Source organism: Primulina tabacum, chromosome 7, assembly GCF_025594145.1.
Source record: "Primulina tabacum isolate GXHZ01 chromosome 7, ASM2559414v2, whole genome shotgun sequence".
Taxonomy (NCBI): Eukaryota; Viridiplantae; Streptophyta; class Magnoliopsida; order Lamiales; family Gesneriaceae; genus Primulina; species Primulina tabacum.
Genome location: NC_134556.1, coordinates 31115224 through 31135088, shown reverse-complemented (window position 1 = coordinate 31135088; position 19865 = coordinate 31115224). Strand labels below are relative to the sequence as shown.

The 19865-nt window shown below is 35.9% G+C and overlaps 2 protein-coding genes and 1 non-coding gene across 3 annotated transcripts; 1 reads left to right on the top strand and 2 right to left on the bottom strand.

The window, feature by feature from the left end:
• Positions 1 to 2802: 2802 nt before the first annotated feature.
• LOC142551258 (uncharacterized) lies at positions 2803 to 5587 on the top strand. Its single transcript, XM_075660392.1, has 5 exons — positions 2803 to 3013; positions 4597 to 4711; positions 4826 to 4915; positions 5009 to 5107; positions 5285 to 5587. Exons 1-5 carry the CDS (start codon positions 2946 to 2948, stop codon positions 5384 to 5386), a joined length of 474 nt encoding a protein of 157 aa, XP_075516507.1. The 5' UTR covers positions 2803 to 2945; the 3' UTR covers positions 5387 to 5587.
• On the bottom strand, positions 5277 to 8059 carry LOC142550676 (1-aminocyclopropane-1-carboxylate oxidase homolog 12-like). Its single transcript, XM_075659751.1, has 3 exons — positions 7645 to 8059; positions 6737 to 6813; positions 5277 to 6337 (listed from the first exon to the last, which is right to left on the bottom strand). The coding sequence occupies exons 1-3, from the start codon at positions 7814 to 7816 to the stop codon at positions 6197 to 6199; spliced, it is 390 nt and encodes a 129-aa protein (XP_075515866.1). The 5' UTR covers positions 7817 to 8059; the 3' UTR covers positions 5277 to 6196.
• Positions 8060 to 16399: 8340 nt separating this feature from the next.
• On the bottom strand, positions 16400 to 16506 carry LOC142552426 (small nucleolar RNA R71). Its single transcript, XR_012821758.1, has one exon. It is a non-coding gene; the product is annotated as a small nucleolar RNA R71 (small nucleolar RNA).
• Between the last annotated feature and the right edge of the window lie 3359 nt (positions 16507 to 19865).

Here is a 19865-nt window from a genome sequence, read left to right as displayed (position 1 = left end):
GTATATTATATCTTATGGATAATTTCTCAAATTATATCGAATAATTCCCAAAAGTACGATTAGTATATCTAGGGAAACAAATCATTAAATTAGTCTAGAAATGCAAAATAAAATATTAATTAATTTGGAATCCAAGATTCCTTTCAATCTCCTCTTTTTGCATTTCTGGACAAAAACTTCCAAAAATGATGAGTGACCAGTTCGTAGCTTCCCCTAAGTTTTTAAAGTGCAACTCCCTTGCTCCCCCTGAATGTGACATGTTAGTTCAGTGGTGTAACACTGCCTCGCAACACCAGATAGCGAGTCAGTCGTAGTAAAGAGATCAGAGTAAAGAAATACTTATCATAGAACACTAGACATTAGGGAACATGAAACAAATACCAAGAAGGAAACTGAACAACGCTAGTAAAACAAGAAATAAGGCAAGATAAAAAATTCGATAACATCTATGACATCAGCCATCTCTATCAGCAACAGAAGCATCATCCTCATCGGAAGCATCATCATCTATTTTTGGCTCATCTCCCCCTTTGTGGCCAGAATGCACACCAACTTCAAGAAGCAGCCGAAAGTTGGCGATTTGATTTTTCATGGTAGGCAATGGTGGCTTTGGCCTGAGCAATCTGCTGGAGTCCAAAATCGATTTGTGACTGGATGTCGGAAGTGGTCAATAGGATAAACTCTTCAGGCGTGGACGACGAAGAGGGGCCGGTGTTTCCAACGCCTGGGGAAACACCAGGAGTAGATGAGGGAGCAGAGTTTCCAACCTCCTGGGCATCACCTGTGGCAGACCATAGAAGATCTATTGTCCTATTTCCTTTGAAATATGCAGGGGCATTCTTCATCGATTCCCCTACATCTATCAGCTGATCCTCAGTGTCGGGGACAAACCCTTGAGATTCCAGAATTCCATAAATCAACGACGGGAATGGTAGTTTTGTAGATTTCAACCCCTCCTCAGCAAACTGGAGAATTGTGTTGAACACCATCTGACCAAAATTAAATGGTCGACTAGTTCCAATCTTGAAAAGAGTGATGGCATGAGGTTTGGTGACTACGGTAGTGTTTCTAGTATGTTTAGCTTGAAGATAAGTAGTAGTTCTTGATTGCTCAAAACAACGTTGGATAAGGAATGTGTTCTTTGATAATGATAAGCGATGTTTTCTATATTGGATTTATCCTTTTATATATAGAAACCTTGAATCCAACGTCTATAAACAAAATGGCTTATTGACTCTGAGTGAATCAGCTTTATCACCGAAAAAGGGTCCTGCAGAAAGTTTCAGAATAATCAGTCTTTGTTTTATACCAAAACTAGTAAGGCGCTTTAAATGACTTCGTACAACATTAAATGGTGTAATTAATACTAGTACTAGGTAAAATAACGGTAACATTTAAGACTTGTAACTATCAAATGAAAGACATTAAGTTCTACTTTCTGCTTAAGCTAAGTTCTGCTTCTGCTTTTACAACCCGTTAAGTACTCGAAAAGTACTGCTTCTGTTTAAGCGATACGAGTGTTTCTGCTTTTATACTATTTTCTAATTTTACTATCACGGCCTACTGGTTTTGACTCTTATCACCGCAATTAAATTAAGTCTAACAAGTTACACAAAGAGGAATTGATTTCAAATGACTCTATTAATGAGTTAATTTTAAATCCATCTTAATTAACATGAAACATTACATAAACATACAAGTGATGTATTTGAAGTTTATGAATTATGATATTACTTATCTAAAAATACAAAAATACATTTGAATATATTTAAGGTTGTGTTTAGGGAGATGAATTGAAATCCATAGATTTTGATTATAATTTTATTGTTTATGATGAATAATATATCAAATATTTAATCAACACAATACTTATTTACTTATTAGTAAGAAAAAACAGAGTGAATTTCAAATGACGTTATTATTAAGTGGATTTGAAATCTATTTTAATTAACAACAAAAATACATTTGAAATCTATTATTCCAAACACAACCTTAAAATTTATAGATTTGAAATCCATCACTCCACATTTAGGATATGAAAAATTAAAGTATTTGAATTAGTAATTCAATAATAATAATTTGTAAAAAATAAAGTAAAATTCAATGATAATATCTTTGGAAACATACACGATCTTAAATCGAGCTTTGATATTAGTAGATGGAATATTCTGATACACAATATATCATATTTTTAAATTACACATGTTAAAATTACCCGAAATAATTAAGTAAAGAAAATATATATTGTGTAGCAGAAGATTCCATCAGACGATATAGTGAAAAAAGTCGAGCACCATCTCATAATTCTGAATCGAAATATTAATATCTAATTTTGGAAAAAATTAGAAGAATAATTAAAAAAACTTAAGAAATCTTATAATATCCGTGGAATTATAATTATAAGAAATTAAAATGGACAATTAAGAAAATAGATGATTAAGTGCAAAATGGTATTTGAAAGGACACAATAAAATCAATTCTAAAAAGAGTAGTTCTCTTGTGAGACGGTTTCACGATTTTTTATATGTGAGACGAGTCAACTCTACCGATATTCACACTAAAAAGTAATACTCTTAGCATAAAAAGTAATATTTTTTCATGGATGACCAAAATAAAAGATCTGTCTAATAAAATACGACTCCTGAGACCGTCTCACATAAATTTTTTGCTTCTAAAAACTAAGATTAAGTCTTTTGCGATAAAATTTCACCAATTTATATTTGTAAAGATAAGTCAATCGCTTCGTATCACAATAAAATGGGGTGAAAAAGTAATTACTTGTCAACATTTTAGTAAGAACTCCACTAGTCATCCATTACAAGGCCCCCTTGAATCTCTCAATTGAATCTCCGTCGCTTAAACTACGCTCCATAGAGAGAGACGGAAAAGTCTTACAGAGAGAAGGAGTGGGATTTCTGGGTCTTCCTCCGATCATTACTGCAGCAATGGCTTTCGTGTCTTTCCTCGGGAGGCTCCTCTTCGTCTCGGTCTTCATTCTCTCCGCTTACCAGGAGTGAGAGCTCAGCTTCTATTACTCTGTTTTACTCAGATCTACGCGTCTTTCACGCTCACTCTGTGCATATTTCTTGCTTCTCAGTGTGATTAAGTGTATTATGTGTGCATATATTTGATGGTTTGTATTTCTAGTTTTTGTGGGTTTTAGTGCGGTGGGTGAAAGGAGACGGGGGTTTTCCTTATACTTGGCTTTGAGTGGAGATTCAGATTGATTGGATCTGATGATTTTTTGCCTTATTTTTTTCTTTCCGAATCTGAATCGCAGAGGGTTTTGAGTGTAGTACAGTACACAGTTTTGGTTATGATGTAAAGATTTTGTCTTTTTAGTTTAACATGTGTTGGATGAATAATTTGCACAGCTGAAATTTTTTTAGCTTCTTTTTAGGTGTATTTCTGTATTTATGTGGCTTTTTTCCGAGCTCCCTATTTGTTATTTTGCCTTTTATTGGTTGAATCCACGTTCAATGCTAATTTTGTGAATATATACAATCTTTGAATATGTAAGTAAGAGTTGGGTTGCATGAATTTATGGTTACTAAATCATTGGCTATCCCAGGTTGAAGGTGGACTAAATGTTATTTCTAATATTTATTAAGTAAAAGTATTGCATACACTTTAGTTTTTGATCAGTTGAGTGGGGAGCCTGCTCTTGTTCCCTCTTTCTAGATCTTCCTCCGGGATAACACGTTAGTTCTGCACCATATTCTTTAGTGTGGCACTCAAGTTTAAAATCTTCTAATTTTTCTTACCTTGTTTCTCTTGAACATGTAAGCTTTGTTTGGTTATGTTACTTTTCCCAAAATGTATTGGCCAATGGAGTCTATGTTTGGGAAAAAAATATATTTATATATATAAAGTGGTTTTAAGTTTTTGTCTCTTTTGATTTTGGGTATTTATAATTTATATTTATAAATTTTAAAATGTATTACATTATGTTAAAATTTAAAACAACAATAGTATGTTTCTTTGAAAAGTTGAACGAAGAACAATATTTATGTTGGGAGGTGATATTTAATATTTAGAAAGTTAATGAAAATAGATTGTTGGATTCTTTTTGTTTTTAATAATAAGAAAATGTTTGGCACTGATCTGCCCTCCTTGTCAAATCTTTTGACCCTTGCTCCTGCTAGTGATGACACACTGAGTAAAACGGGAATAAATTTTTTTACATTCTTACAATGTATGGTGATATTGCAGAAGTTAAATTTTTAACAGAATTTAATATTTTATATCTGTTAATAGACCATGAAAAACGATCACTATGAGGCTGAATGTTTGTTGCATAAAGGATGGACTTCGTTGGCATGCGACACCATGCTTCTCGTACACCCCAGTCCAATTTGAGGATCATATTGTTCACAGGAAGACGGGTTTTAGTTAGTCGATCTGTGAGTGGACGAGGAAGTTGTTATCCAGACTAGTGAATAGATTGACCGTGAAACAATGAGTACTTGCCATTGCTATAAAATAAGTTCAACATTCATCTATGTTCTATCTTTTCAATGATTGGGAACAATTGCTCTTGTAATTCGTAATGACAACAATTTTTTATGGATTCAATTTATATCTTTCTTTATCTAGGTTCAATGAGTTTGGAGCTGATGGAGGGCCAGCAGCAAAGTCTTTGAAGCCTAAGTTCAATATTTTTTCGAAGCATGTTGCCACCCAGACTGGGATCCAAGTGCCGCGAGTGGAAGTAAGAATTGCTTCCCGAAACTTCTTTGATCAAAATTTTGAAAAGTGGACTGGTAGCAATTTCCCATGTTTTAAAATGATCAAACATGCTCATGACCTGTAAACTCAATGTCAGATTAAACATTTGATCATGGGTGCCATCGTGATGAAGTCACTGGGGAGCCTGCTCTTCGTGTTTGGGAGCACTTTTGGAGCTATCATCCTCGTAGGCCCATTAATCCAATCTTTGTAAATTTTGTTTTTATCATGAGAACTTGATTATTGTCGTAACAGTTTATCCTGTTCTTTGCTATTATAGCTTTTGCATCAAGCAATCTCAGCACCAATCTTGTATGACTTCTACAATTACGATGCTGACAAGAAAGAATTTTCTCAACTATTTGTCAAGTTTACACAGGTACAAATTTAAACCTTCAACCCAAGGTTATTATTTGTTCTTCAGATACGTTTACTCGATCAAGTGAAAAACTCTATTATAGTGTAGTGTCATTCTTACTCCATTTTATTTCTCCGAAGACCATTTCTTATTCTTAGCATTGATAATCGGCCATTTTTTGCTTAATCTCTTAACCAGAGTTTGGCATTGCTCGGTGCGCTACTCTTCTTCATTGGCATGAAGAACTCTATGCCTAAAAGAGCACCAAAGAAGAAGGTCCCCAAAGCGAAGACAAATTAAGACTACACATCGATTAGCAACATCATGTTTTCCTGATTATCATCCAGGTTGGATTTTGTAAGATTGTATCTTTTGCATCACTTCAATACATTCGTTTTAAATCACGACTTTTCCCAACTGAGCACACCTAGCCTATGGCTGCCCTTTTGGGTGAGATTTTTTACAGCACTTTTTTGCCGAAAGGTTTCTGATTAAATCGAACTTTTTTTTTTACTTTATGGGAAGCTTACGTTTGATCAATACTTACTGGCAACTGTTTGGGAATAAGATGCTCTAGAGAAGGTTCATGAACTGTATCCATTAGATTACCTTCAAGATGTTAATACAACACTTAATATCAGAGCTTACAGACGAGAGAACACATAATCTGTGTTCTTGAGGTTAGTCTCAAATTTTCGGTTTGGAAATGGAATTTTCAGCACAGTTTTGGTTGGAAAATATATTGCAAATTCTCACTCAAATATTTGACAAAACCAATCTGTAATTCATAAGTAGTAAATGTTTCTGCTTCAAGATTCTTCTGTCAAAATTTTTCCTTGTAGTTATCATGTATTCATATAATGTCAGACCACCTGAAGTCTTAAAAACTTAAGGAATAATTTCATATCAAAATATCTCATTCAATTATAATAGAGTTGATCCCTGCAAATTCTCTTCGGGGTTTGTCCTTGGAAGCAGCCAATTAATCTTCAACTAAGTCTGAAATGAAGCAAAGCAGAAGAGCCATCAAGCCTCTTCTTTCGCAAGAATTCAGTATAGCCGGTCACCGTGGTTCCACGATACTTTGGTGGATTGTCGTTCGATAATAACTCAGAGATTGGAGCAAACTGCATACACCTTCATATTCGTCCCGGAGTCCCTCCCGAGGAAGTTAGCCACGGAGATTCTTGGGCCCATGCGGCTTGCCAACGCTCTGTGCTCGACACTTTTAAATTTATCATTTGTGATAAGCTGAAAAAATCATCAAAATATGTGAGATAAATCACACGTTCTGGCTTTGGTCCATTTCATGCACCCTTAGTAAAATCCTTACCAATCTCATGCCAACGAAAATAACCAATTTCGCACTCTAGCTCGCCTTATCTATTTGGTTTAATTTGATCCTATTTTGATAGCGTGCTAACACGTCAAAATCCAATATCCGACGCTATGTTAGAGTTATCCAGCACCACATCAGCCATCAAGGAAATGGTCGAGGTTAAAATAAATAAAAAAATTATAGCACATTAACTAAAATTTTACTACCCGAACGACCAAAACCCCAAAAATATACCAAACTTGCAAAACAAGATTAGTAAAATTTTTCTTTAATTACTTATGTGAGAACATAATAAAAGAATTGATACTTGCCTGCAGTAGATCTCCAACATTGACAACCAATGCTCCTGGTGTAGGAGGAACATCAACCCATTGGCCCTGATGTTGTGCTTTGAAAAGTCGCCGTTAATCATAAATGTACAAGAAATTAATATATTTTGTATATCAGAAGTTAGTGTTGTTCTTTGGTGTTGTTAACAAGAGTGCACAACATGCAGCGGAAATTAATTAATGACACACAAGTATAACTTGAATCAATAGAGATCATATTTAAATTATGAACAAGTACGAATATTTGTGCAACATCTCATGGAAAAAAATTCACTAGGAAAATATGTAAATTGTTTACATAAAACAATACTAGTGAAAATAACAAAACCAAATTCCTTAACACCACTCCAAGGAATTAAAATGCATCAAAATAAACCAAACAAAAAACTAGATGCATAAACGAAGTTGCTTAAAACAAATAATAGAAGAACACTCTTCGATCAACACTCTGCGTCAATGTTGTTCTCTACGTGTCTTCAACACCAATCAGCAACACGACATAAACTTGAATCAATCACACAGAGTCTTTCAACAAGAAAAATCTTCAACTCTGAACTTTGTGTATATTTAGAGAAAAACTCCAGCAGCTGCATTAAAATCCCTGACAGTTCTTCTCTCAATATTTCGTATATATAGATCTCCATAACTTGACCTAATTATCTTTTCACAAAACAAATCCTGGAAAAATAGAAATAAGAGTTTAATAGGAAAAAGACTCTATTCAAATATAAGATATACCAAAAACAAATCATGTAGGATAAATACCAAGATTAAATTATCTACAAATAAGTCTCATTATTCGATCAAGTAAATTAGTCTAGAAATCCGAAACCCTTATTTTTCGGTTTAGATGAAATACAAAGATTAATTAGGAATAAAATATTGCCCACCTACATCAACTTGTAGCATCAACATAATAAAATCATAGTCGGAATGTTTCTTCTTGTCTATGGTCAATTCGGGTTCGGGGCATGCCGGATAGTAATGGCAGATATGCGCAAGTGTATCTGCACAACCCATGTCTGTTAACTGGTTTGAGCTCAGCCCTAAACCTTCGGACATCAACTTGAACAAGGAGCCTCCTAGTTCCTTTTACATGGTTTGTATATTCATTTATAATATCCCTGTAAAAGTGATAAATCATATGGCTAACATATTACTCTGATATTTACTTAGTTTGTTGCAAAATTTTACTATTACCAAGTGTACATTCTTACTTATCTTCGCTCCTCTCTATATTCTGAAGCTCTCCTATGTTCAGTTTGGGGTATAACAAATTTTGACTCCATGTGAAATTCCAAAATAGATAAAACTCCAGTAAGAAAAAGAAAGATATAAAACAAGTAAATTAATATGATATGATTTGTTTATTTGTGATTTTAGTTGATTCTTTGTCAAATTTAAATATTTTTAGATCAGTGTTTTTCGAATTTTGATAATTTTAATCATCATTTTAAAAAAATATAGACGTGATATGTAAGGTCATGTCGGTGCCACGTTACACTCAATTGACATGAGTTAAAAATGCTAAATTTTTTTAAAAAAATAGTGGTCAAAAACATAAATTTGGCAATATATAAAAAAATGTGTTAAGATTGGAACTTGAACCTAACTCAACCCCAAAAGCTAGCTCAAGGGGGGAGGATTGTCTAAGTCCATATATACAACTTCAAGATTATTTATCCAACCGATGTGGGACAATTAACACACCCCTATCACGCCCAGGAATGAACATCTGGAGCGTGGAATTTACAAATGACCCAATTATGGGTAGAACGAGTGGCATCCAACCTTTAGTCAAAAACAACAAGATTCGGTCTAATTTCGAAGTCATTCGGTAGTTGTTGGTTCGCATATATCGACGATTATTCTCATGTTTTTTTTTTGAAGATCGTTATCAAGTAAGTGGGCTTACTACTATTTTTTTTCCAAAAATGTTATATGTAGTTATTTGAAAATTCAATCAGCACGACATATTTGTTTCTATTTCATATGCTATCTTTGAATCTGTTTGTTGTTCGATATTAGATGTGATATTCCAAAGCATATTAGAAATGCATTGCAATGATTCAAGTTAGAAATGACAAAAAAGAATTCCGATGTTTGATTAGTTTTGTTAAGGCCATGATGCATTGACTTATAACAATTGCTAATTTGGCATCGACCCTTAGAGGAGTGACATATAGAGTACTGATCAGTAAACCATGGAAAATGAGATGATTTTCAATGCTATGTTTGTATTTTTGTTCGTATTAAATTCAACATGCTTATGAAATTAAGATTATGTATACGTATATGTATCTTTGGTATTTCTTGCGCACGATCGATCTCACTTGCTGAGTGTTTTCTAAAATACTCACCTTACTTGGATAAGAATGAAGATCATTTAGATGAGGATGAGAAAGCCATGTTTTGAGGATGGTAATGAAGGACCAGTTCTAGATCAAGACTATTTGAAATCTATTTTGGTAAGTTATAATTCGCTTCTGTATTTCGTCTAAGTTTTAATCTCATTGTAAATACATTGAAATGATTTATGATATAGACTAGTTTTAGAAAGATTTGTACTACGATGCTCGTTGTTTACGATTGCGTGATTGTTAAACAATGTTGATGTCAATACTCTTCGGTCTCGAGACATTATATAGTGGTATCAGAGGCATCAGGTTCATAATACGGTCAGGACTTTGCTACACAAAACTTAACTACGTTAGATTTTGGGAAAAATCTTAGTTCAATCCTATCCAACTCGCACTCAGTTTGTCTTTTTTATATAAAAAAATTCTCACAGGGCTCATAACATCGCATAGGAAACTCGAAATCCAAATTGTTCCGGTGGTTCCGCAATCCTCACAACTCATGCTTTCAATCTTTATAACGATCACCTAATTTTCCACTCTAGGAAATTTATGGAAAAAAATCTTCTTTTGATCCTTGCATTATGTAAAATGATCCTAAAGTAGATTGTTTACTGATTGTTTGACATTATTCATTGATTTTTATATCCATATTTGTCATTTTAGATGGTTCTAAGCTTTTCAATTTGTTGATTTCAAGAAATGACTTCCTCCATCCCTCATATTCGTGCCCAGGCAGCCCTGCATATGCGTGAACTCACCCTTAGCGATCAAAGATCGAGATCACAAATATATAGGAAACAACAAGAGTATGAAGAAAAAATGTTAGCCAAAGATGTGGCATATGAAGAGTTGAAGAAAAAACGTCGAACTAAAGAAAGAATGGAAAGAGTCTATATTGAGAGCCTATAATTGAAGGAAGCCTTAATGTGACAAACAACGATGTGAAGCTCTATGCTGCCTATCATCAAGAGGCATAAAGACAACATGAGATAACTAGGAATAAATTGGAGGCTTCTCAGGCTACGATCATGGAACTAGATGGCTTACAGAACCAATAGTTGGAGAAGACCAAGACACTCCAGGATCAGATTCAGTAGATCATGCTGTTTAAAAAACCAATGTCGTCAGTAGGTTGAAGCAACTATCCAAGGACAGAATTATGTGTAGAACTCTACTAATCAAAACACTCATTTGTACAATCATAATGACCATATTTAAAATATGGTGACCAATTGGGTAAAATAGGATCCTGAGGAGTGCCAGGGAACCTGAAGAAGTGCCTATGGAAGACAAATCCGTAGGAGATGAAGAAGTTTTAGACGACTAGATTAGATTCTAGCATTGTACTTTATTAATAAGGCTTTATAATCCATTTGCTTTCTTTTGCATTCTATTTCCTTTTGTGCTTTCTAAAACTTTGATTTTTTTTGCTTCCATTTCCTTTGAAATCAATAAAAATTTATTAGGCTTATTCATTGGTCGATTTAATTGATTTCATATTTGGACATTATTTCCTCATCTATATATTTGCAAACAAATATCTTATAAACTTGTACACTTGTAAGACAATGATGGAAAACCTGTTCAAAATAACCGCAACCTATGCTACGGAAATCGCAACAACAATAGGAACAACAACAAAGGAAATCCACCTCCGCCACCACAACTAGGACTGGCCTAAATCAAGATGACTTGATGGTCATAACAACAATTGTGGCTACCACAATCAAAGGATTGGGAAACCCAAACACCAATTGCAATTCGCAACTGCTACCTCAAACACATGAAGTCAAGTAACACTATCGGTCTCTCCAGAAGAATTGAGATCAAACATTAAAAGGAGAACTAGACCCCGAGGTTGATCAAAGTTGGCTCAAAAAGATCGAAACCCAACTCCAACTACTCGAAATTCCCAACGGGTTTAAGGTTGACGTGGTGATGCCATTTTTAGAGAAAAAAAACCAAATGGTGGAAAGAGTTTCACAAGCTATGACAGCAGCCAGACCAATCTCATGACAATAGTTTCGAGAGATGTTCTAGAAACAGTACCACCCGACCCAAGTGAGACTATAGAAGTTGAGAGAGTTCAAAAATTTCACTCGAACTCCAAATATGTCTGTGGTGGAACAAATTTCAAAGTTAAACTCCCTTGGAACTTATGCTCCCACTATATTGGTTGATGATATCTTGAAGATGCAACGATTTAAGCGTGATCTAAGAAGCCGTATTTAGTCATCCTTTGCAGTTTACCAAGCCACGAGCTTTGCTGATATGATGGGAATAACAATAAGAGCATAGAAGGACATCAAGCATCGAAGGACAAGAATAAGAATAAACAACCTCTAACTAGGCAATATTCTCAAGGGAAACAGCAATTCAAAAGACCAAATCATTCCAGTGGGTCATTCAAAGGCATTTTTTCCAAGCAACCTACCAAGAGACCAAGATATGCCCCATCTGCAATAACTGCCATCCTGGAGAATGTCGTAAGAAGTTTGGTGCATGCTTCAATTATGGAAAATTTGAACATCGAATTGCTAATTGTCCCGAGCCTAAGAAAAGAAAAGGATCAAGTACTAATGCTACCTCAAACAAGCCGAAGGTGAATAAACCCAATGCTCGTGTGTTTGTGATAACTTAGAAATAGGCAGATGACGTGAATTATGTCGTTATATATACCATTATATTAAAAAAAATGTCAGCTTATGCATTGTTTGATTGTGGTGTCATTCATCCGTTTATATCTAAGAGGTTCACTAAAAATTTAGGGCTTACATCTGAGATACTTGTTGAATCATTTAGAGTAGGAACTCCCACTAGTAAAGTCTGTATCAATGATCACATATTTCGAACTGAATTAATTCAACTAAACATGGTGAAGTTTGATCCTATTCTAGGAATGGACTGGTTAGCAAAGAACCATGCTTTGGTAGATCATCATATGAAGAATGTCAAACTACGAACTACAATCGAAAGGAAGAAATATATTATGGCAAGGTCAAGGGACAAAAATATCTTCTATCTGCTTCCCAGACACGGAAAGCCATGAAAAGCGGAGAAGTTTACCTTGATATGATAAAAGAAATAAAGGAAGAAGCAACATTTTCATTAGATAATATTCCGGTAACACAAGAGTGTTTAGATGTCTTTCCTGAAGAACTCAATGGCACAATCCCCGACCATGAAGTGGAATTTGAGTAAATTTGGTACCTCGTGCTACTCGAATCTCAAAAGCGCCGTATTGAATGGACCTGGAGAAAATGATAGAACACAAGAAACATGTCCAATAATGTTGGATAAGAAGCAAATCCGACCAAGAGCATCTTCGTGGGGAGCCCCGATCCTATTTGTAAAGAATAAGGATGGAAGTATGTGATTATGTATCGAACACTTAGAGCTCAATAAGATCACAATCAATAAAAAGAACCCCCTTCCAAAGATAATTCTATTTGACCTACTCAAAGGAGCTACATTATTTTCCAAGATTGATATAAGGTCTGTTTATCACCAATTGAAGGTAAAGATAGAAGATATTCTGAAAACAACATCCAGGAAAAGGTATGGGTACTACGAGTTCACGGTGATGCAATTTGGACTGAAAAATGCTCCATCTACATTCAAGGATATTGTGATGACTCAGAATTTCAAAGAGAGAAACACGTAAGAGATAACGTCAAAACCATTAGTTCAAAATTTATCAAAACAAAAGTTAAGTGATAAGCTCAAAATTTCAGCTCAAAATGCTCAAGATCAACTTGATGGAGCCCGAGACATCGCAAAATTGCAGGAGCCAAAGTATAACAGCTCATGGATGCAAACCTTATCTCAAGAACTTGAGAATTCAGCTCAAGAAATCTCAATTCATGTTGTCCTAAATAACTTAAATCTCAGCTATAGAAGAAGAAAACAATTATGGTACAAGAACCGACTCTTTAGTAAACCAAGGTGACTATTGATATTGGATAAGCTTAGACCATCATGAATGTTTGGGCTCCAAGAAATCAACTGAATGAAGGCTCATCTACAGCCAATTTTGTCCTTTAAATACCGCATTGGGTGCTGAAGAATTCAAACACCAAAAACCTCCAAAAACTCTCCAAACTTTCAACCTTTTTAGCAACAAATTGAAGGCTATTGTTCGGAACGGATTTCTGTCGATAAAAAGGTTCCAATCAGATCCACACAATTCATAATTTATTAAAACACGTTTTTAATATGCTGTAAAAATTTCAGGCCAATCAAACAGTTAGATTTTTGGGAAGAACCGTCACAAGTAGACCATGAAGATTATATGCGCGTCTACTTGCTACTTCAAATGACCTAAAACCCAATCTTCACCATTCGAAATTTAGCTACCTTCCATATAAACTTTTCCAACCAAATTTCATCTCAACCCGAAGGCTAGATATGTCGCAAAAACTTTTACACATTGACTGGTTTTTAGACGTATGGAAATAAAAAAATTCTTTTTACTTTTATCTTTTGAGTATTCTTTTGGTGGCTTGTGGTATATCAAAATAGAGAAAATTATTGTCCAAGTTTGGTCCAAGAAAGACGAGCCACGATCAAATCACGTTCGAGCCACTTGTGGATCATTTTCAACCAACTCTCTTGTCACACTTTTGAATCAAGTGTAAGTTGGCTTATGTACTTTTAAAAAGAATTAGTATGTTTTAAAATTCAATAAATGTATTATATATTTGTAATGTCATCGATTCCTTTGCGTCTGCTCTTTCAGTTCTAATTCTGTTTGTCATGTTTATCAAGTTTTGAATCAGAAAATCACTACTATGGTTCGAATTGGAAGTGGGAAGAAAATTGATAAGTTTTGTTCTAGCCACCACGCAGTGGGTATAAAACTGTCTCTGGCTGGACAATTCGACTAGGGATAATGAGATGAATTTCAATGTTTTGCTCTGATATGTTATGTTATGATTTGATATGTTCTGTTCCGTTCCGTTCTAATTTCTGATTCTGATTATGTTTCTGTTATGATATATAAACTAAGTTTTGAAATCTGTCCAAGATATGTATTGAACTTTTAAAACTATGTCTATATGTATGAAGTCTGATATTGTCGTAATCGATCGGTCCCTACTTGATGGGTGTTTCCCAAAACACACCAATTACTTCTCTCCTAAGATGAGACTTAAGAACAAGTGAACGATGAAGAACAAGAGATGTTCTGGGGCCGGTGATGGAATCCAAAATATGAAGATCAAGAATCATTTAGCTTTAGTATTAGCTTCAGTTGTTGATAGGACTCGTTTTTACGTGTTTTTAGTGTTGTTTTTGAGTCGCGTTTATGCATCATATTAGTTTGTTTTAGTTGAATTTTGCAATTTTTTAGCATTATTGAGCATTTGACTAATCTCGTGTATTCTGTGGTTATTTTGTAGGAATTGAACCAAAAAGTGGGAGAAACTTTGGCATAATATCGAAGAGGTCTCGCTAGGGCGGTCAAAAGTGACCGCCCCAGCGAGCATTGTGGTCTGGCCGAGGATTATTTTGCGCAAGTGTCTCGCTAGGGCGGTCAAAAGTGACCGCCCCAGCGAAACCAGAGACAAGCTCGAGGAAGCTTATTCGAGGACCTCTCGCTAGGGCGGTCAAAATATACCGCCCTAGCGAGAAGCGAGATTGAGAAAGATTTGTTTCCAAATTTCTAGGGACTCTATTCTACACTATAACCTAACACACGAGATCAGCCGTTTTTTGGGAGACACTTTATCAGACTTTTCATTAATTTTTCTTGGAGAGGAGGCTAGGAGCAAAGGAGATTTCGAAGACCTCGAGATTTCCACGCGTCGTGGCAGTCATCCATCGTCATCTTTAGTATTTTCATTATTCAGTATTTTATTTCTTACATTGATTGTTGGTTTTTATCATGAATTTCAGTAGCTAAACTCTAGATTTGTTGGGATTTGAGGGGATCCTACCCCGCACTCGGTGTTGAACATTATTTCTCGACGTTTTTATTAGTGATTTGTTTATGCTATTGTTCTTTCGTGTTTCAATCGAAGCCTAGCTAACTTCCTTTGATTATTTCATGTTGTTGATGAGTTCGATAGAATAGTTAACAATACGATCAAATAGTATAAACCACGGATTTACAATTTTAGTAGATATACGGAATTGGGTACATGTCGATAGTGATAGTTCACCCGAATGAAAGCTAGTGGATTCCATAGAATGTAATGCAATCTTGAACTGTTAAATATTTGAGGACACTTGAGTACTGCATGTTTTTGATTAGTATTAATATAGCTCGACAGAGTATATTAATTAGTCTAGGGAATTCCGTCGAACGCACGAGTAAAAGTCGAGTGTAATTAGTTAAACACGAGCGGTAGGTGAACTGATAATTCCCAACAAATTCATTTCTCATTTGATTTAATCCAAATTAATCATTGTGTTCTTGAACACGTTTTCTTTGCATTTTAATTATTTTAATTGTTTACTTTACATTAGTTTAATCATCAACTCAATTTATCGTTGCTAAAAAAATTTTAATTGAAAATAAAAATAGTGTAACGCAGTCCTTGTGGAACGATACTCGTATTTACTTACGTTTATTATAACTTGACTATCGTGCACTTGCGATATTTAAATCGAGCTTTCATTTATAAAATAAATTTTGGGATTATTCACTGTGCAAGTTTTGCTCGACCAAGTTTTTTGCCGGGGACTGTTGATTCACAATTTTTTATTTTTCAGTTAAATTCTTTAGTATTATTTATTTTATTGTTATTTGATACTCTCATTGTGTTGCAGATTTTTCTTGTGGTGCATGCGAAGATCACTCGAGTTTAAGCTTGAGCCTTTTGACCCCGAGATCGAACGCACAGCTAGACGTCGACTACAGCAGCAAAGAGCGAAGGAAAGAATGGAAGGCGATCAACAAAGAGAGGAGCCAAGGCGTATACCGATGTTGGATTATGCACAGCCGTCTCTTGATGGAGCACGTCCAAGCATCGTAAGACCAGTCATCCGAGCTAATCAGTTTGAGATCAAGCCATCTATCATTCAGATGATTCAGAACACTGTCCAATTTGGGGGAAGTGCACTTGACGACCCTAATTCTCATATAGCTGACTTTCTTGAAATTTGTGATACTTTTAAGTTTAATCGCGTGTCTGATGACGCTATTCGTTTGCGTTTATTTCCATTTTCACTGAGAGATAAAGCTAAGTCGTGGTTAAACTGTTTGCCTGTAGGGTCTATTACTACATGGGAAGATATGGCAAAGGCGTTCCTGATCAAGTACTTTCCTCCATCGAAGACTATGAAGCTCAGAGCCGACATTACTACTTTTGCTCAATATGAGCAAGAGACACTTTACGAGGCATGGGAGCGCTACAAGGACTTGTTGAGGAGATGTCCACACCATGAGCTGCCTCTTGGGTTAGTTGTTCAAACTTTCTACTACGTCTGCTTACTCCTAACCGTACTATGATAGATGCTGCTGCCTGTGGTAACTTACTGAGAAAGACGGCGGAGGAAGGATATGAGTTATTGGAGGAGATGGCTGCTAGTAGCTATCATCCTCAGTCTGATAGGCAGAGACGAGGTGCTGGAGTTAATCAAGTTAATGATTTGTCGGCGGTTTCAGCACAGTTAGAGGCTTTGAATAGAAAGATTGATGGGATGAGCATGAGTGGGTCGGATTGCGTAGTGGAAAAACACTCGGGTCTAATGAGGAAAAGACCAAGCACGGTGAGGATGAGGTGAAAAATCGAGGAGGTAAGTCTTCTAACTCTACAGCTACACATATTGCACAGAATAAAATTGTTATCCCTCCACCTTTTCCTGCAGCAATGAAGAAAGCTAAATTAGATGCACAATTTGGTAAATTTCTTGAGATATTTAAAAAATTGCATATTAACATTCCTTTTGCTGATGCTTTATTGAATATGCCAAGTTATGCAAAATTCTTGAAAGATATCTTAGCAAATAAGCGGAAGCTAGAAGATCATATGACGGTGAATTTGACCGAAAATTGCTCCGCTTTAGTTCAAAACAAGATGCCTCCGAAGCAAAAAGATCCAGGGAGTTTCTCGAGACCTTGCATTATTGGTGACATTAATTTTCATAAAGCTTTATGTGATCTTGGTGCAAGTATTAATCTGATGCCTTTGTCTGTGTTTAGGAGACTGGGATTAGGTGAACCCAAGCCAACTAGGATGTCGTTGCAGCTGGCTGACAGATCTGTCAAGTATCCACGTGGGATTATCGAAGATGTTCTGGTGAAAGTGGATAAGTTTATTTTTCCTGCAGACTTTGTGGTACTTGACATGGAGGAAGATTTAGAGATGCCTTTAATCCTAGGGAGACCTTTTTTGGCTACAGGGAAAGCACTGATTGATGTTGAGGAGGGGAAATTGAGACTGAGAGTTGGAGAAGAAGAAATTATTTTTGATATTTTCAATACTCTCAAGCACACAATGCACAATGATAGTTGCTTTCGTGTTGATGTCTTGGATTCGCTTGTTTGTGATTTTGTGCAGGATGGATTGAAAGAACCATTGGAGGCCACTCTCACTACTGAAAAGCAGAAGGACGAGCTGGATGAGGAAAAGATGGAGATGGTAGCTCATTTGAATGCCATTCCACCTTGGAGAAAGCAAGTGAGGCTTAGACTAGAGGAATTGGGAGACAGAAAAGATTTAATGCCTCAAAAGTCAAGCCTAGAGGAGCCACCTACTTTGGAGCTCAAACCATTACCTCCACATCTGAAGTACGTATATCTAGGAGAAAATAATAAATTGCCTGTTATTATTTTCTCTTCTTTGACAGATGATATGGAGAGTAAGCTCTTGGGAGTTCTCAAGGAGCATAAAGGAGCGTTCGCTTGGAAGGTTTCGGACATAAAAGGGATAAGTCCTTCGATCTGCATGCACAAAATTCTGATGGAAGATAAATACTCACCTCTAGCACAACCACAAAGGAGACTCAATCCAAAGATGCAAGAGGTAGTAAAAGCTGAAACAATTAAACTTCTGGATGCAGGTATTATCTATCCTATCTCTGATAGTGCGTGGGTAAGTCCTGTACAATGTGTGCCTAAAAAGGGTGGGATTACTGTTATTACTAATGAAAAAAATGAGTTGATTCCCACTAGAACTGTTACGGGTTGGCGTGTATGCATAGATTATAGGAAATTGAATGATGCAACCCGTAAAGATCACTTTCCCTTGCCATTTATCGATCAAATGATTGAACGATTAGCAGGTCATGAATTTTATTGCTTTTTAGATGGATACTCGGGATACAATCAAATCACAATTGCACCTGAGGACCAAGAGAAAACTACTTTCACTTGCCCTTATGGTACTTTTGTGTTTAGGCGTATGCCCTTTGGTTTATGCAATGCACCTGCAACATTTCAAAGATGCATGACCGCTATCTTTCATGACATGACTGAAAATTTCCTTGAAATCTTTATGGATGACTTCTCTATTTTTGGCTCCTCATTTAATGAATGTTTAGAGAATTTGAACTTGGTGTTAGTTAGATGTGAGGAGAGCAATTTGGTGTTGAATTGGGAGAAATGTCATTTTATGGTTCAAGAGGGGATTGTGTTAGGACACAAGGTATCGGAGAATGGAATTGAGGTTGACAAAGCCAAGGTGGAAGTAATCAAAAACTTACCCCCACCTTCATCAATAAAAGGAGTTAGAAGTTTCCTAGGGCATGCTGGTTTTTATAGGCGTTTCATTAAAGATTTTTCCAAAATTGCTAAACCTTTATCCTCTTTGTTGATGAAAGATGCTGAATTTAGTTTTGATTCTACTTGTCTGCATGCATTCGAGATACTCAAGGAAAGCTTGGTGACAGCACCTGTTCTGACTGTCCCTGATTGGGAGCTACCGTTTGAGGTGATGTGCGATGCTAGTGATACAGCTGTTGGTGCGGTGCTGGGTCAAAGGAAGAACAAGGTATTTCATACCATCTACTATGCAAGTAAGACTTTAAATGATGCGCTACTACTGAAAAGGAATTGCTTGCTATAGTATTTGCTTTTGACAAATTTCATTCATACCTTGTTTTGTCTAAAGTAACTGTGTATACAGATCATTCTGCCCTAAAATACTTGCTTGCTAAGAAAGATGCGAAACCTAGGTTAATTAGGTGGATTTTATTATTGCAAGAATTTGATCTCGAAATTCGAGATAAAAAGGGTGTGGAAAATGTAGTTGCTGACCACCTGTCTAGGCTTGAGCATGTTGAAATTAAGGGCAGTGACGATGATATAGATGACTGGTTTCCTGATGAACAATTGCTTGAGGTAAATGCGTACACTTGGTATGCCGATTTTGCAAATTTTCTTGTCACTGGCACACCTCCACCTAATTTATTGTTTCACCAAAGAAAGAAATTCTTTTCAGACGTGAAATATTATTTTTGGGAGGAACCGTTCTTGTTTAAGATTTGTGCAGACTCCATGATAAGAAGATGTGTGGCGGAGGAGGAGACCAATCAAATTCTAAACCATTGTCATGACCGTGAGGTAGGTGGTCACTTTGGACCCATACGGACGGCATCTAAGGTACTTGAATGTGGCTTCTATTGGCCAACTCTTTTTAAGGATGCTCGTTTGTATGTTCTCAATTGTGATAGATGCCGACGCACAGGTAATATTTCCAACCGTCATGAGATGCCTTTAAATAACATTATTGAGTGTGAAATATTTGATGTGTGGGGGATTGATTTTATGGGTCCTTTTCCTGCGTCTTTTGCAAAGAAATTTATTC

Bases quoted from the DNA above. Each gene is read 5' to 3' on its own strand.
- LOC142551258 (XM_075660392.1), top strand. From the start codon at position 2,946: ATGGCTTTCGTGTCTTTCCTCGGGAGGCTCCTCTTCGTCTCGGTCTTC. The intron at 3,014-4,596 runs GTGAGAGCTCAG...TTCTTTATCTAG, and splicing joins ATTCTCTCCGCTTACCAGGA to GTTCAATGAGTTTGGAGCTG. The intron at 5,108-5,284 runs GTACAAATTTAA...TCTCTTAACCAG, and splicing joins TATTTGTCAAGTTTACACAG to AGTTTGGCATTGCTCGGTGC.
- LOC142550676 (XM_075659751.1), bottom strand. From the start codon at position 7,816: ATGTCCGAAGGTTTAGGGCTGAGCTCAAACCAGTTAACAGACATGGGT. The intron at 6,814-7,644 runs GTGGGCAATATT...GACTTTTCAAAG, and splicing joins GATGCTACAAGTTGATGTAG to CACAACATCAGGGCCAATGG. The intron at 6,338-6,736 runs GCAAGTATCAAT...TGATTTTTTCAG, and splicing joins ATGTTGGAGATCTACTGCAG to CTTATCACAAATGATAAATT.